Source organism: Notamacropus eugenii, chromosome 4 (genome assembly GCF_028372415.1).
Source record: "Notamacropus eugenii isolate mMacEug1 chromosome 4, mMacEug1.pri_v2, whole genome shotgun sequence".
NCBI classification, from domain to species: domain Eukaryota; kingdom Metazoa; phylum Chordata; class Mammalia; order Diprotodontia; family Macropodidae; genus Notamacropus; species Notamacropus eugenii.
This window is the reverse complement of record NC_092875.1, coordinates 71,206,237-71,223,528: the sequence shown is the minus strand read 5'-3', so window position 1 is coordinate 71,223,528 and position 17,292 is coordinate 71,206,237. Positions and strand designations below refer to the sequence as shown.

General features: G+C 40.4%; 1 protein-coding gene across 2 annotated transcripts in view; it reads right to left on the bottom strand.

Moving 5' to 3' along the window:
• The window catches only part of PIAS4 (protein inhibitor of activated STAT 4), a 50,917-nt gene that overhangs the window by 18,666 nt on the left and 14,959 nt on the right, over nt 1–17,292 (bottom strand). The window contains exons 3-9 of one of the 2 annotated variants that reach the window (XM_072601794.1): nt 14,485–14,569; nt 11,088–11,162; nt 10,625–10,715; nt 10,253–10,381; nt 10,067–10,172; nt 1,059–1,132; nt 320–480 (exon numbers count right to left, since the gene is read on the bottom strand). In XM_072601794.1, coding sequence (XP_072457895.1) covers nt 320–480; nt 1,059–1,132; nt 10,067–10,172; nt 10,253–10,381; nt 10,625–10,715; nt 11,088–11,162; nt 14,485–14,569 — 721 coding nt within the window. The remainder of the gene's footprint in view (nt 1–319; nt 481–1,058; nt 1,133–10,066; nt 10,173–10,252; nt 10,382–10,624; nt 10,716–11,087; nt 11,163–14,484; nt 14,570–17,292) is intronic. The other variant, XM_072601795.1, reaches the window with a different exon arrangement.

Below are 17,292 nucleotides of genomic sequence, written 5' to 3'. Positions count from 1 at the left end.
TTGGAGATAGTAAAACTTGCTTAAGGTCAGTTAAGTTTGGAAATATCAAACTAAGTATTCAAACTGATGTCCTTAGACTCATGAATCATGTATTCTCACCACACCATTTATATGGCTGGAATAAGGTCAGTTCTATTAAGATTTTAGTGACGTGGGTAAGAAGGAAGAAGAAGTAACTGGTCCTGGCACATCCTTTCACATCTAAAACCAACAAGGATAGTTAAAATGTAAAACTGAGGAACTCTACTAGCGCTATTAGTACAAATACAGAAAATCCCAATGTAATTAAGGCCATTAACACCCCACCAACCAAACTCACCCATCTATTATCAGCTGGTCATAGGGGGCTGGTTTGTCACACACAGGACACATCCAAGTAGGTTTCTTCTCATTCATCTGGAGGTAGAATACTGCGTCGAAGCATTGAAGGTGGGCGCAAGTCTCAGCCCGGCAAGGCATGGAGAGTCGCATCTTTACTAGCTATAAACCAGACACCAGACATGGAGATACCCAAAATGAGGGACCAGTTAGGAAGGAAATAATTGGAATGGAAGTCCAGTCCTCTCCTACCACAGTAGAAATCTAAAGCATATAGAGGTTCAGTGCACCATTCAAGGGGAGGCGTATCTAACCTCAGTCCTACCTCTTCCCCAACTCTTCTAAACCTCTGAACACTAAACTTACTCCTTGAGCTAGCCTTACAGTTGACTGTAGTCTTAAATTGTTTCAAGTTGTTTCTTTCATGTGTTGTCTCAACACCCCCTGCCCCCAGCTATACTGTAAGTTCTCAGAGGGCAGGGTCCAGGTCTTTTCTTGTAAACCCTATAGTGTCTCACACTTAATCAATTCCAATGAGTTAATCAAATGACTGAGGATGAGAGCAGCACTGAAGCTAGGAGACAAGTCCAGAAATGGCTGCTAGGAATGTTCCTACTAAGAGGCAGGCTATAAACTGAGAGAAGCTCTAAAGACTAGGAGACTGTCCTCCTTTGTTTCCTCTGGGGTGGGAAAACTAGATTCTAGCCAAGAGCAACACACGGGTTTTTGCTCTGACTTACCGGACAGATGAGAGACACTCGGACACCTGTGGTGGCGATTTCACTGTCAGGATCAAGACGCAACTTCTCTTTAACTGAAGAGACAAAAAGAGGCCAACAAAGGTTTAAAGGCTAGGCACTGACCCCTTTTACCCACTCAAGGAAATCAAATGAGCTGAGCAGAATGTGATGCCTCTAGCCTGTGATCTTCATATAACCCCTCATTATAAGTCTTAAAATATGGAAGATGTAAATTATGGAGAACTGTGGGCAGTCACCTTCTCTAGTCCCTTTGGAAGACTGTAGGGGAAAAAGAGGAGAACCTTCTAATAACCTCTTCCCATTTGTTTGCTCTCCAACAGGGCCCAACCACTGCCTACTATCTCCAGATAAGACAGAGAGCCCAAGAAAAAATAGTGTCAAAGGGGTTCACATTTCTGTCTCAAAGTTCAGGGCTAGGCTGCTGGCCAGCTGTGTACATGACCTGACCACAAACTGTAAATAAGGGTGGTGAGGAGGGAAAGAGAGGGGCTATTGATAGACAGATCTTCACAGTCCATGATGCCATCAAATGCTAAACAGCAGGTTCCAGAAGACCTGGTAGGTCAGGTGAGACTCAGACAAGTCTCAGAATGGCTTCTGTCAAGTCTCTTAAGTTGCATAGGACTTTTGAGAGATACCTAGGCACAAGTGTGGCCAGTGGACAGCTCAGATCTAATACAAATGGTGATCTCCAAGCAGAATTAAGCATAAATGAGAATTTAAAAAACTCTATTATGAGTAAGACACACAAGAGAGGCCTGGAGTACATGACAACACCTAAGGAGAGGAAGCGAAGGTGAGCTTCCTATAGCCTTTGATGTCTCACCTTTGTGGAAGGTAGGAAGAAAAGAAAGGATATATGGAAAGGAAAATACTTCAGTCATTCAGAAGCTGTGGTATTGTCAAAATCTAACATGCCTACAATGCCTGGAAAGTTAAGGTGAAAAGAAAATAATTTTTTAGAAGTACTCTTTTAAAATATTTTTATTACTTGCATGCACAAAAAAAGAGAAGAAAATTAAAACATTTACTGAAGTTAAGCAAAAAACAGATTTAACATCATGAAGTATCTGAATACTTCAGGTAACTGGTCTGAATTATGTAACTAAACAAAAAAGACATACATTAAAAAATTTTCCTGAAAAATAAAGACAATAGAAAAAAATAAAAACAAACTATCACCCTTTAACTCTGTATTCCCTCCTAATGTTGTTTTTAATAGCAGTAAATGTGTTTATTTTTTCTATTAATTCCACTCTCTTCGTTTTGTGACACAATGCAAGTCTTTTCATACTTCATTTCTTAACATGTCATGCAATAACAATAACATTAACAATCTGTTCACTGTTGGACAAACAGGAGGTTTATAATATTTTACCATTATACAGAAAAGAAGTTATGAATATTTTTATGACTAGTTCCCTTCCTCCCCCAACATCTTTAGGACAGGGTCAAAGGTTTGGGTCAAAGGCTATTATTGACTTTTGTAACTCATTGTGTAATTCCAGATTGGCAGACAATACTTCAAGGATATTTCATTTTGCATTTCTGAGTCTGAACAATTTTTCAATTGATATAATTTTTGTTTTCTTTTTCAAAACCTTTATCGTTGGGAAACAAACTAACATCTACTTATGAACTTACCAATTCCTTATAAAAATTCTGTGTATTTCTGGAGGCATTCTAAAAGCTGAGCTACAATTCATTCATTATTTAGCCTCTACCATATGCAACCCACTGTACTTCATGTTAAGGGAAATACACAGGCAAATAAAACACTTTAAGCTTCTTAAGGGCAGGGACAATAAGGAAGGGATCCAATTATGTTTCTGATATTTTTATCTCAGAAAAGTATATTCACTGAGCTTTGGGAACTAATTACTCAGTTTTCCCTCATAGCTGAATGAATGGCTGGTAGCTGTGCCACTGTTTTCTGTTTTGTCTTAAGGAAGAGGATGGTAGAGGGAGAGATGACTTGGGGGAAATTCTGGTAGAAGATCTGATTAAGGAGAAAAGACTGAAGTCTCAAAGTGTCTGATCATCAAGGAGTCAATGGTAGATGATAAAAGACAGTCAAAGTTTCCATCACAGCACACTATTTAAATGCTTGTCTCTGACTGTCAAAGGACAACCAGACAAAAGCATTAATTTTTAAGAATCATCGTTAGTATTATTTGCATAAGATGCAAACAGTAAGATAACCAATTACCCTTATTTTATAGCTCATAGACTTATGTACTAAGTATACTTTAATAATAAACACATCACAATTTGTACAGCCTGCCACTTCAGTACTATGCAGCAGGAGTCAAAATCCTGAGTTCAAAAATGGGTTGTCTCACTTATTAGCTACGTGCACTCTGGCAAATCACCTCACCTTCTTCAGCTATACAATGAGAACACCATTTCTTGAGCTATGTGGGCCACAGAGCTGTTGTGGGAATCAAATAAGAGTACATATAAATGTAAACTACTGTTTACATACACAGTAACTACTGTTATTCTGAAAAAAAACCAAAACCCCAGGGTTGCTCAGAGTCTGTCCACTGGAGGGCAGCTTGGGGTCATGACCCCTCCCACCTCCAACATTCCAGAGCTCAGCAAGGCCTCCATTTACAGAATCTGCAGAAATCATAGCAAGGTCAAGGGGACCTTGCAAGCCACTGGGCTGAAGCGTACTTCTGAGCCTGAGTGTGCTATGGTTCTGTTATCTGTTATCTTACTGAATCCTTACAACCACCAGAGTGAGGTGGGTGGTAAAGTACTATTATCCCCAGTTTAGAGATATGAATGAGAGTGCTGAGCCTGGAGGTACAAGTACCAGAGTTCAAATCCTGAGACATTTACCAGCTATATGACCTGGGGCAAATCACTGAACCTCTCAGTATCAGTTTTCTCATCTGTACAATGAAGATAATAGCTCCTACCTCACAGGTAACATATCTAAGGGTGTTATATGGGTGCTTGTGAGTTGTTACTACAGTTGTTGTCTGAAACCTAGGTCTTCTGACTTCAAGCTCAATGCTCTTTCCATTATACCACCCTGGTAGAGGAGGTATTAAATTTAGCTAATTGGGGAAGAATGCCATACCATTTTATGCTGTCTGAAGGCTAGAAAGTTGATTACATAAACACTAATTATAGAGGAAAAACTAAGTTCTGAAACTCCTGAATGAGAAAATTCCATATAAGAAATACTGACAAAAATAGATGAACCTGAAGAGAAGATTTAGCCAAGAAATGATTACTGTCTAAAAGGTTGCAATATGAAAGAAAAAACAGACTTATACGGTGCCATCTCAGAGGGTGGAATGAGAATCAGTGGGAGGAAAGTGAGTCCACATGTGCCTCTCTGGTTGTGAGTAGAAAAGTTCAGGGATAGTACATGGAGAATCAAATAAGCACAGTAGCTTTAGGGTCTGATAAATCCAAAGATCTCAGCTACTGAGGCAAGAGGTCACTAAATGACAAAAACTTTTAGGAAAACTGGATAAAAACCATTAGGAAAACTGGAAAGCAGTCTGACAGAAACTAGGTATAGACTCAACCCTACATGGTATATACCAGGATATGCTCAAAATGGGCATGTAACTTAGACACAGAAGACATCATAAATCAATGAGAGGAGTAAGGAAGTTAAGGAAGAAATTACCTTTCAGATCTCTGAATAGGGGAAGAGTTCATAACAAAACAAGAAATAGAAAGGACTATAGAAGGTAAAACAGTAACTTACATAAAATTTAAAAGTTTTTGCAAAAATAAAACCAATGCATCTAAAATTAGGAAAGAGGTAAATGGGGGAAAAATCTTGCAGCAAGTTTCTCTGATAAAGATCTAATTTCTAAACTATATAGCTGATTCACATGTAAGAATAAAAGCCTTTCCCCAACTGGTCAAAAGAAATGAACAGGCAGAGGAAGGAATCCAAGATATCAACAGATATGTGAAAAAAATACTCTAAATCACTAATTAGAGAAATGTAAAATTGAACAATTCTGAGTTTCCACCTCACACTGTTCAGATTATCAAAGCTGACAAAAAAGGAAAATGACAAATGTTGTAGAAAAACAGGTCTATTAATGCACTACTGGTGAAACTGTGAACTGGTTCAACCATTCCGGAAAACAATTTTGGAACTATGCCCCCAAAACTATTAAACTATGCACACCCTTTGGCCCAGTGATACCACTAATAGTCTATACCTCAAAGAGATCAAAGAAAGAAGGGAACCCATATCTATGAAAATATTTATAGTAGCTCTTTTTTCAGGGCCAAAGAACTGGAAATTGAGGGGGTGCCCATCAAATGGGTAACGACTGAATGAGTCATGGTGAATGAATATGATGGAATACTACTGTGCTGTAAAGACTTGCACGAACTGATGGGAGGGTGAAGGAGACAGAACATGGAGGACAATCTATACAATAACAACCACATCAAGACAAATATCTTGGGAAGACTCAGGAACTCTGATCAATCCAATGACCAACAATTCCAGTGAGCTTATGATGAGACATCTCCAGAAAGAGAGATGATGGACTGAGTGCAGACGGAGACATATATTTCTGGTCAATGCAGGGTTTTCTGTGACTATACATATTTGTAACTGGGGGCTTTCTTTTTCTTGCTTTCTCAATATGGAGGGAAGAGGGAGGGAATAGGGGAAAGGAAAAGAAAGTGGGTCACTGTGGAAAAAAAAATTTAGCTTTAAAAAAAATGCCTCTGTACAAAAACTTTCTAACAATCAAAGCTGTCTAACAATAGGACTGTGTTTGATGGGTAATGAGCTACCTATCTTTGTAACTGTTTACCTGCTAGGGATACTATAGAAGGGATTCCTGTACGGGTAGAGTGTGCTCTATAATGTTCCTCCTAGTTCAAATTTTTCACTAAATACTTGCTAGGCTTCAGTCAGGAGTCCACTATACTGTGGCCAGACCCAGGCTGGGTCTCTGGGCAAACTATTGCTTTCTGCTTTTCTCCCTCTGCCTTCCCCAGACACTTAGTGTCCTTACCTGTTTTAACAATGTCTTCTATTCCCCTGCCAAAGCCTGTTTTCAGGAAGGGCTCTGATGCAAATTTACACTGAGATTTAACTCAAGTCTTGCTGCATTACCCTAGAATATTTGCATTTTCTGGATGATATTTCACTGTGGAATGAAAGGCTCTCTGGAAATTAAAAGAATGGTAAATAATGAGGATGTAGATGGGGATAGTATTTTCTAAGTAACCCTGAGCTCACCCAATATAAGACTGGTTGAAGACAAAGGACAGATAAAGAAAAACATGTTACAGGCTTGAGACTTAAAAATGACGCTAGGGATTGTCTAGTCTAATTTCCTTATTTTTACAGATAAGAAAACTGAATTCACTGTAACTGTGGCCAGACAATTCCTGTTATACCAAAGGAAAAAAAAAATCCTGCTTGCTAGTGTGGAACAACACTGGAATTCAGGTATAAGAATTTGGTGAGGTTTGTGAAAAGAAATTAATTAAGGTTTAGGAAACCTGTAATGTCCTTACATTTCTTCAGTCTAGTAAATAACATAGCATGTGCTGTGAGCCCTCACAGCTCTGTAAACTTTAAACTACTAGGTAACAGTTAGTATACTACAACTTAAGATGCAGTACTGAGTTCCCAAAGAGGACCTTCCTAATTCAGAGGTCACTAAAGCCCAACCCTCTTATTTTACACAGTTAAGGAAATGGAAGCCCTGAGAGGTGAGACGCATTGTCCCAGATCATAGGGGTAGTGATAGAAGAGGTGGGGTTCAGACCCACACTCCCTTATTCTAAAGGTAGTCATCTTTCTAGGGTATAGCAAGCTAACTCCTCAGCTCATTTGTCACTACAGAGTCAATGAACCCTCCCCAGTCTACCTTTTATCCCACAGGACAGACTAAGTGGTATCTCCTAACTCTCTTGGCCAATGCTAATTGGGCAGAAAAAACCTGATTTGGGTGGCAGCAAGTTCCCTTTCTTTGCTGCTAACAGGGTAGAATGGAGAGGTAGGCTGCAAGGAAGCGGATCAGGAAGAGCTTATGGAGATAACATGTTAAAGCTGGAAAGGATCTTGAAGATTAACTCCTCATGTTGAAGATGGAGAAACGGAGGCTCACAGAGATGGAGTTACTTGTATAAGGTCCCACCATTGTGGCAGAGCTACAACTCCAGGGTTATCATTATTAAGCAGCTCTGAGGTCAGCAATCCTCCCTCCACATATTACGCTGCCTCCTGTTCTTCAAGAAGCCATGGGTTTCATCTTTCCCCAAGCCCTACAACTACTATAGCAGATTTCACAGAGCAAGCAATCTGTGCCATCTGCTTATCACATAATGCTCAAGGCCAGGGAAATGAAGATAATGTATTTTCCCCCATAGGCCTTTTTTAATGTGAAACCAACTACAAAGGCCCTATCAAAACTGTGGCTAGTACATAGATTAATCTCCCTCACGTTGAAGAACTCATAACAGTGCTGGCATCACCACAACATGGGCTTGTGGAAGCAAGTCTTGAGACAGAAATGGTCAGTGCTTGGGGTAGAGGAAAGAGAGGGAGCAAACAAACAGGTGAGAGAGAAATATGGGAGTGTCACTGCCACCTCTGAGATCTAGATCATTACCCTAGGCTGACAGCTTAGTTTTAGGTACTAAATGAGTGTAGTTTAACTTAGGAGACATGTTTTAGTGGACGCTATGGAATTTCCATTCTAGGAAGTCTTCAAGAACAGTACTGACCCTTAATGACATGGGATGGCTTTGGCATTGGCTTGCCTTCCAATCTGATCCAAAGGTCAAAGGTCTGCTCACTTGAATTTATTGCTGCTGCTCAGCTATTTTTTGGAAATAGAAAGAATACTTTACTAGGAGTCAAGAGACCTGGATTCTAGTCTTGGGTCTATCACTACTTGTGTGCTCCTCGGTGACTCAATTTCTTTCTCTTCATTCAAAATATAAACATTAGGCACCTATATACAAGGTCCCAGGCCATGTATTTGGCTTATAAAGTTAGGAGACACAGACCCTGCTTTCAGGGAGGTCTCTCAGTTTCTGGATCAGCTGAAAAAAAAAAAAACAAACCCAAAAGGCAGCAAGGTGTCCCAGAGGAGTGCTGGCTCTGGCATTAGGAGACTCTGGTTTTAAACCTGGTTTTGCCATTTGCCACTTGTGTGACCTATGGCAATTCACTTCACCTCAGTTTCTTCAGTTATAAAACGTCAGGGTTAATTAAATGACCTCTAACATCCCATCCAGCTTTAAAATCCTCTAATCCACGATTGAGTGAAGTGAATTGCCAAGGCCAAGTTCTATGTTTCTATTTCAAGTTCTAAATTTACTCTTCTGGTAAGTTTCCACAAAGTTCTGAAAAATGGTAGCACCCTTGGAAGCAATTCTCATTTGGATGTACAGGTTCCATGTTTGTTTACCATAAGCCATATTATTTAGTAGGCACAATTTTAGGAAGACTATTGCCAAATTTTAGACATTACAATTAATTAGTCCAAAACCTTTAGGTCAACGAGGAAGCTGAGGGAGAGCAGAAGTGACTTGTCCAAAGTCACACAGCTGGTTAGTATCATAGTGACCAAGACCACTATTTATGGAGTGCTTTCTCCCTAAGGAGCTTAAGAAGCTTTCACAAATTGAGTCACAGTCTTCATTAACTAGGAAGTAATGTGGAAGGGATGGCAAGGGCCATCCTGAGTTATGTAAAATGTTAGCGAAGAGACAGAGGTTTTATTATTTTATGGTAAATATATTAAATTATACAGATGCTAGGAGAGGCCCTTAGGGTTTGCTTCAATGAAAAATGATGTGTAACTAGCACATTCTTTACAAATGAATACTACTGATGTGCCTTTAACTGGTTTATTTTCTTCTTTAGGAAAGATGTGTTATTCAGTCGTTTTTCATTCATGTATTATTCTTTATGATCCTTTGGCAAAGATACTAGAGTGTCACTTAACCCTGTTTGCCTCAGTTTCCTTCTCCAGTTCATTTGATAGATGAGGAAACTGAGGCAAAAAGGGTTAAATGACTTGCTCAGGGTCACATAGCTAATTAAATATCTGAGACTAGATTTGAACTCAGGAAGATGAATCTTCCTGACTCCAGATCTAGCATTTTATCCCCTGCACCATCTAGCTGCCCCTTAGGTAAGACAGCCACTATGAAATTTCATTTACACTATTTCCACAAAAAAATCTGTCAGCACTCCCCTCCCCTCCCCCCAATTGCACAAAGATAAACTTCAATTCTACCCGGTCAAAATGATCACAATTTCATAGTTTCAACGTGCTAAAAAGAATCTCAGAAGTCATCTAAGCCTCCCACAATTCTAAAGTAACAAAGTTTCATTTTCCCTATAACATTCCCCCGACCTGGTCTGTGAAAGAATTTCCAAAGAAATCCTCATGAGAACTGAAGGTACGAATCCTGACTTTAATTTTAAAATCATCAGATTAGGAACCATATCTGCAGGGCTCTTCATTCTGTTCACATACTTAAACTCAAAAAGAATTCCAGTCCTAGGGTCAGCAACAAGTGTCCTATGCTACTGCTTAGTTCACTCCATCAAAAAGAGCTTCCAAAGAAGACATGCTTGCTTGTTCGTGATGGGCACAGTGAACTAACAGCAAAAGGGGACAGAATCCTAGACTCACTGAGGACAGTGGGAGAGGAGATGAAGACCGCAGAGAATATAGTCTAACCCCTTCATTTTACAGATCAGAAAACTGAGGTCCAAAGAGGGGAAAGACCCATGCAAGGTCTCCTGACTGCAAGTCCAGAGTTCTTCCATTTTATTTCCAATGCTTCATCTACTTGGTTTCACCGTCAACAAGACTGACTCTGGAGGTATGAATGTCCTAGAGCTCCCAGGCTAGGAGACCAAATGAAAATGCAGGGGAGCCATGTAATGACACGTGTAACATCAGACTTCTCACTCACTTCCCAGTTCCCTGTCAAGAATGAGCTCAATTGCTTACCAAGTGCTTTGCAGAGCTCTGGATGTTTGATGCCGATAGTTTTCAACCTTTGCAGCAGTTCTGATGAGGTCAGCTGCCGTACTAAGTATAAACCTACTGAGTAACTCTGGAAAGAGAGACAAGGAGTCAGTGAATAGAACGAGAAATCTTCAGCAGTCCAACCTTGCCGCTGGTCATATTACTCACCTTTCCATAATTCCCCCAGGTGACAGTGATTCGGTTTGTTGCTGAAGATAGGTACATGAGGTGCGTGAGATTAATGGGACGACAGGGCCGTTTTGGCTCTACTCCAGGTTTATTTGATGGATAGTAGCCCTGAAATCAGAAATTTTTCTTTATTTTGCCCAGGAGAAGGAAAGAAAATGTAGTTCATTTTGTAAAAATCCAAACCATTACCCAGTTGGGAATATTTTATGATGAATTTTAAATATCAGATTTACTACACTCTTTCCCCTCCCTTCCTGCCCATTTCTATTAACAGTCCTTTCCAGCAGTAGGCTTGGCTCCTTAACAAATACCAAACTATCTGAGTGATACTATGAGGCTGGGCTGACTTACCGGGACTGAGCAGTAGCTGTGGTTGACTTTCACTGCAATGTTAGGAGGGTACTGATCCTCCTGGGGACAGCTAGTGTCTGTGTAACAGATTCTGCAACAGAAGGAAGGACTGTGTGATGCTTCACTCCCCTGGAGATACCCTCCCACCCTTACAGTTCTGTTCTGAGATCAGAATCCAACACACACTACCTGCTCCCCACTTCCCAAAGCCTTCATCTACCCCTGAAACACAGGCTTAGGCAAACCTAGCTATTCTGAGCCAAGTCAGTAATGTACTGTTAGTAGGCAAGATGCAGACACACTGCAGATAGCTAACAGCTTTCTCTCCTCCAACGCTTTAGCACAAGAGCTGCTTTTCAAAAGAACTTTCTGGGGTTGCTGCAAAGTTCCTTCTCGATTTCCCTAAGACTCTCTTCTCTTTGTATACCTTCTGGACTTCAACAGACCCATAGAACTCACTTACCTTAATACCACTTGAACTGATTTCACTCCAGGCTGCAACTCCCTGGCAAAGTAAATCCAACGAAAAAGAAAGAAGCTAATAAGGTAAAGAACATTCCAGGACGTCAATACTATATCCAACAATGACAATATTATTTTTCTTTTCATCTTATCTTGTAATCTAGGTAGTAGCCTTCTTCCAAAGGTTCAAAGTGATGATACAAAATCTTTAGCCAAAATATGAAAAAACTCGTACTACAATATTACAATGCCAGAATCCACCTATGAGGTGGATGTAAACAGTTTAAATAAACCCACAATATGTGGAGTCATTATTGAGGGGCATAAAATCTCTGGCCCACCTGGGTCAGAAAGCACCAATGGTACCACAGAGTAACAGCATGGTTCCTTTCCCAACTAGCCTGTCACGGCCATTTTAAAGATAAAGAAACTAAAGCACAAAGTGGTAAAGCAGTTTGTCAGCCAGATAATGATACAATGTAGAATTGTATACTCCAAGCTCTCTCTTGCCTAGCTCTTCCTCTAGGGCAGGGGCTCCAAATCTTTTCAAAAACAGCATCTACTTTTCCCTTCCCCCAAATGAGACAGGACACTGCCAACAGGGAAGGAACTGAGGGTCAGCATCCCACCCTTCATTCACTGGTCAAATGTACAGAGCTCTTTTAGTGAATGGCTTTCACACAAACCTTTCTTTGTGCTATAACCAGACCAAGTCTGTCCAATCCCCAATACAAAATAAAAGTCTCTGCCTTCAAGGAGTTAACAATCTATTGGGGAGAAACAAGTAAGCATATAAGTAAAGAGAAAACCTGTACAAAGTATTTTTTGGGAGGGTGGGGTGGCAGAGAACAGGTCAAACAGGAAGGACAGTTTATTAACATGAAGAGTTCCAAGGGGGGGCCAATGAAAGGGTAGGGAAGACTAGGGCAGGGACATTGGAGGGATGGAGAGGACATAGATGAGTATCAAGTGTGGTAGTCACAGAAGCAAGCTTCAGCCTAGAGTGCCCTTGGCTTTGAATTACAGGGATTCAGAGTAGAGTCAAAAGGCAGTAAATTATCATGCCTTTCAAAGCAGCAAAAGAAACATGGATTTGATTATCAATCCCTGAAAGAAGTAAAAAGGAGACGAGAGAAATCAACCTCAAAGATTAAGAGTTGGGGAATCTTGGTCTTGAGAAACCATAATTCCCTATTTTCCTTTCCTTGATTTTGCAGCCTGATTCCTGGGTATCCCTTAACTCAAAATGTATTAAGTGTCTGGTCTATTTGTTTTTCTGCTTCTTTCCTGGTGGTGTTTCCAACTGTACAAGAAAAATTCTCAAAAACACTCAAGGTACAACATCCTAGGTCAACATTGGCCAAATTTGAAGCAAGAGCTAAAAGAATCTTTAAGCATGAGGTCCATGAGGCTATTTGGTCAGTCTCTGAGGGGCCCTCCTACTCTAAGAAGGTGGTATACTCCCCCAAAAGGGTGAACATATGACCAAGGGAAAGCTACATGGTATGGCAAACAACTGGACAACCAAGGAAAATAGCATATCTGTTACATAAGTTCCCCTCCCCCCTTTAAAATGGTGTTAAGATTAGGGTGTTTCTAAAGACTGTTCCAATTCTACATTCCATGACTAATCTGCATCTTCCTGCAGCCATTGTTTGGCCATTTCAACCTTCGCTGTTGGGTTTAATGTAGTACCAGAGGCAGGAGTAGAGAAAAAAATTAAACTAAGCCTACTGTAGCATGAGTAGCTTTTAGGATGGAGAGATAAGGAAAGAATTTGGATTCAGTGAAGGAACCATCTAAATCTGTCCCCAAAAGCTGTCTTGGCAAGCATAAAGCAAACAATGCAAGCAGGACGATCTCCTGAGTCTGGCTCCAGTTCTTACCACACAGGGCACAGCAGCCAGGGCACTGATCTGATACCAAAAAGCATCATGCCTCACAGGGAAGCTGGCCAGACCATTTGGAGAAGTCCAGGAGAAAAAGCCATATGCTTACAATGCAGACACTAGCCTACAAAATTTAACCTGTATATGTAGTATATGAAAGCAGTCATTTCAGCTTTACTTCTGAAATACCACTGTTCTGGAAATGAGAGTCTAGAGTCCAGGCCATGTTTTGGTGAAGACAAAGTATGCAGAAGGGTGATAGTTATTAGAATGTACTGTGAGGAGAGTGTTCCTTTGGGTGTTGGGGGAAATTGTTTGTACTTCTATTTTTGGTGTACCTTCTCAGTCAATACACCTTTGTCAAAAAAAAAAAAAAAAAAAGACAGCACTGAGAGATGCTACAGTGAGGCTTAGGATGCAGTTCAAAAGTATTAGGGCTACAGCACACTGCATTCAGATACCAAATCTTCCTGGGAATGGGTCTAAAGAGCTCACCATTCTGGGCTTTACATCTAGCTACTCTCTTGTCTCTCAGGTAGAGTCAATCCTTTTTGTGACTAGGTCCCAAGAGGAAGTAAGTTGTAGTAAAAAGACTGTTGGATTTTTAATCAGAAAAACTGGATTAAAATCCTAGCTCTGCTATAGTAACAATGTGATTTCCCCTTCTATGGACCTCAGTTTCCTCTTTTATAGGTTAAAGACTGAACTAAGTATCCCCATGCTTTTCAGCTTGAATCCTATAATTCTACTAACAACAATTAGCTCTAATGTGAAGATTACCCTTTAATTAGCTCTTACAGTCTAAAGAGAAGAGTGCTGGATTGGAGATAAGAGCTGGGCTTCTGTTTTGGCTCTGAGGCTTACTAGTTTTGTGACTCTGGGCAAGTAACTTTTCCACAGTGAGTTTTAATTTCCTCACCTGTAAATGAGCATAGTAATACCTGTATTACTAACCTGATAGCTGTAAGGCAAGTGCTTATAGGCTAAAGCCATAAACATGTCACTTGTGCTTTTGTAAGAGTGACCAGGAGGTCAACACCACACAGGGCAAAGAGCACTAGACTTCACTTGAATTTCTGGCCCTACTACTCACCACCCTGTCAAAAACTGCTCACCTTCTCTGGGTCTCAGTTCCCTCTTCTGTAATATTATGTGTATGGGGGTGGGACAAGGTAGATGGGCAGAAATTTGATTAGGTTAATTCTGACATCCCTTCCAGCTTCATAAACCTATGACTTTTTCCTTTTCCAACATCAACTGTAGAGCTTTACTAACAGTAATGAAATGAGACAGAGATACTCTAGGAAGTTCCTCTAGCACTCTGGGTCATATTTAATAACATCTAGAGGTCACTGCATTAGGAGGTAAGACAGAAGCCTGAAACAACATAAAACAGTCCAGTTTTCTCTAACTTACTTCTCATGGTCCTATGGAGTTAAAAGACTCAGGTAGAAGTCAGGAAGACAACCCTAAATGTAGGCAGGAAAGAGATGAGTAAGGTAAATGTACCTGGAGTTTCTGATCAGTTCCACTTGTCTCGGCGTCAACGCAAAAATGCATGGGCTCTCCTGCAGCTTCTCACTATTCTGTGGGACTGAAGACAGAGGAAGAGGTTTTATTTTTCAACAGCAAGCAGGTTGATAAGTAATTTTCTCTGTACTAAAACTTTTAGATCCTAAAAGAGGAAACAGACTAGGCTGTGCACTAGAGAATCAGATGGAGAAGACTCTCAGGACTAACAGGGAAGAAATCAAGGGGAAAAAACCCCCCAGCACTTTCTTATGGCAAACCAGATACATGATGGACAGTTATTTACCAATGGGTACTCATTACATTAACAGAAATCTGGTGTGCTAGAAAGAGAATTTGCTTGTCCTGCCAATTTCCAGCCTGTTTAGACCAAAGCTACAATTTCTCAGTTCTACAAGTCACATTTTAAGGACCCTGACAAATTGTAGTGAGTGCAGAGTAAGGTGATCAGGACTTTGAAGTGGGCCTTGGAATCATACTGCTTGAAAACCAGTGAAAGGAGATGGAGAGACTTCTCTTGGAGAAGAGCTGCTGAATGCTGTCATGTAGAAGAGGAACTCCTGCCTACCAGTGCACTGTACACATCTGTTGGCTGTTGTTCTGCCTACCCACAAAGGGCTGAATTAGAACCCCAAAGTGGAAGACCCAGAGATTTCAGGTCAACATAAAAGAGAAACCTTCTTAACACACAGGGCTAACAATGCAATGGGCTACCTGGAGAGGCAGAGAGAGGTCAAGCAGAGTTTAGATGACTAAACTCTCAGGACTGCGATACAAGGGCCTCTTGCTTCAGGGGTTAGACAGTATGACTACTGATATTCTCTCAATCTCCTCATTTTGCCACTGGACCCACACATATGGCTAGGAGGTTTTACGCCCTCCAAACCAAGGTTTGGCCTTCAGTCAATTGCAAACTCCTGCACTACTAAGCCAAGTGAGGGAAGAAAAAACTTTCTCTGCAGCAACTAAACCTTTCCTTCAAATACCCAGGATTTTAAGCTTGAAGGAATTTTAAGGACCATTTGGTCCAATCTCCTCATTTTATAGATGAGGAAACTGAAGCCAAGAAGTTGTGACATGTTCAAGGTCACCCAACCAGTAAGTAGATGGAGAACTCAAGGGTCTTTAACTCTAAATTAAACTTTTTTCATTATCCCACGATACAGGCAATAAAAACACTGGCTTGAAGTTAAAAGGGAGCAAGAGGGATTCTTAGCAGGTCAGGTGTTTTGTATCTAGTAGGACATCAGGCAGTCATCTACAAGAGGACAGCAAAGGTTTGGATTCTTCTGATCTTCCTTCAGCACTATAAGATCGAAGTGATTCTCTGGCCAAAACCAGTTGAGTTTCTTCTGCAGAGGTTATCAGGAAGACATTGGGGAAAGCAAGAAAGGAGGTGGCACACATGGCGTCAGAAGAAATGGCTGGGTAGAAAGCCAGTCAGGTACTGAAAATTGTGAAGAGTAAAGGAACTTCATTTCCTCCTCTGAAAGCTTCTTGTTTCTTGGTAACAGCTGAGAATAGAAGGGAAGATATCTAGCATTCACCCATAAGCCCACTCAGCTAGCAACTGTTTATGAATTTCATATTTCTAATTTCTACAAGGGTATGAATGTAAGGAAGCAACAAGATGGCTAGCTATTCCCACTCAAAGATCTGAATCACTAAGTCTCCCTGGAAATTTACTCCTCTGAAGCACCATCTGAGGCCTGGTCCTATAGTCTCCCCAAAACAAGGTGTCATCAACCTATGGAGTTAACTACTGCCTTGAATTTCCTGTAAAATATGATGTTATAAAATCTATTCACAGGGTATCTCAGGATGAAAGAAACATGAGCGCCAGAAGAGCACTCAGACATCGTCTAGACCAGCGGTTCTTAACCTTTGTATTATGGACCTTCTACCTGGCAGTCCAGTAAGTCTTATCAATCCCTCTTCAAAACAATACTTTTAAATGCATAAAATACGTAGAATTACAAAGGAAATTAATTATACTGAAATACAGCCATCAATTTGTTTTTTTGCTTTTTCAGCTCACAGACCCCAGGTTAAGATCCCCACCCCTGAGACCAATCTGATTTTATAACAGATGACATTAAGGCCAATAAAGGTGGAAAGACTTTGCTAGCAGTCACACAGCAAGTCTGGGGCAGATCTCTGAATCTAAGAAAGAGCCAGATGTTAGGTCTTGCAGCTAAACCAATGACCTTTCTACAATTTCTACAACGTAGGTGAGAAGTTCCAGAAAGCCAAGTTATTTGTTTTTATCTCCTAACAGTCCCCAACCTCATATAGATACTATTTTAGATTGAAATCCCAAACATCTTTGAGGAAAGAAGCTACTTGTATTTCCCTGAAGCCTTAAGATCTTCAAGGGGTATTGATAAAGAAATCAAATATGGGGTTTGCAGGTAGCTGTTGCTGCCTTTCACAACATCCCCCAAGTGCACAGGCCATACTGCTGCCATCTAGTTATCAAATCAATGGAGATTTGTTTTCTAGATCTAGTGTTCAATAAATTCACTACCAGAGTACCCAATATATACAAAGCATGCAGGAAACCAGAAGCCTAGGATGGATTCTCAGTGTTGCAAATATGTGAACATTTAAAAAAATGTTTGCTTCCTAAAATGTACTTCCCCCTGGTCTTTTTATTTGTTATATGGGATAGTAAGAGGGGAACAGATGAGATACAAAGGGTACGATAATTTTTTTTAATGTGTTTCTAGGAATGCATTCTACTTGGAGATGGAAGCAAAGACATAAAGGAATATCTTTGATTTATCA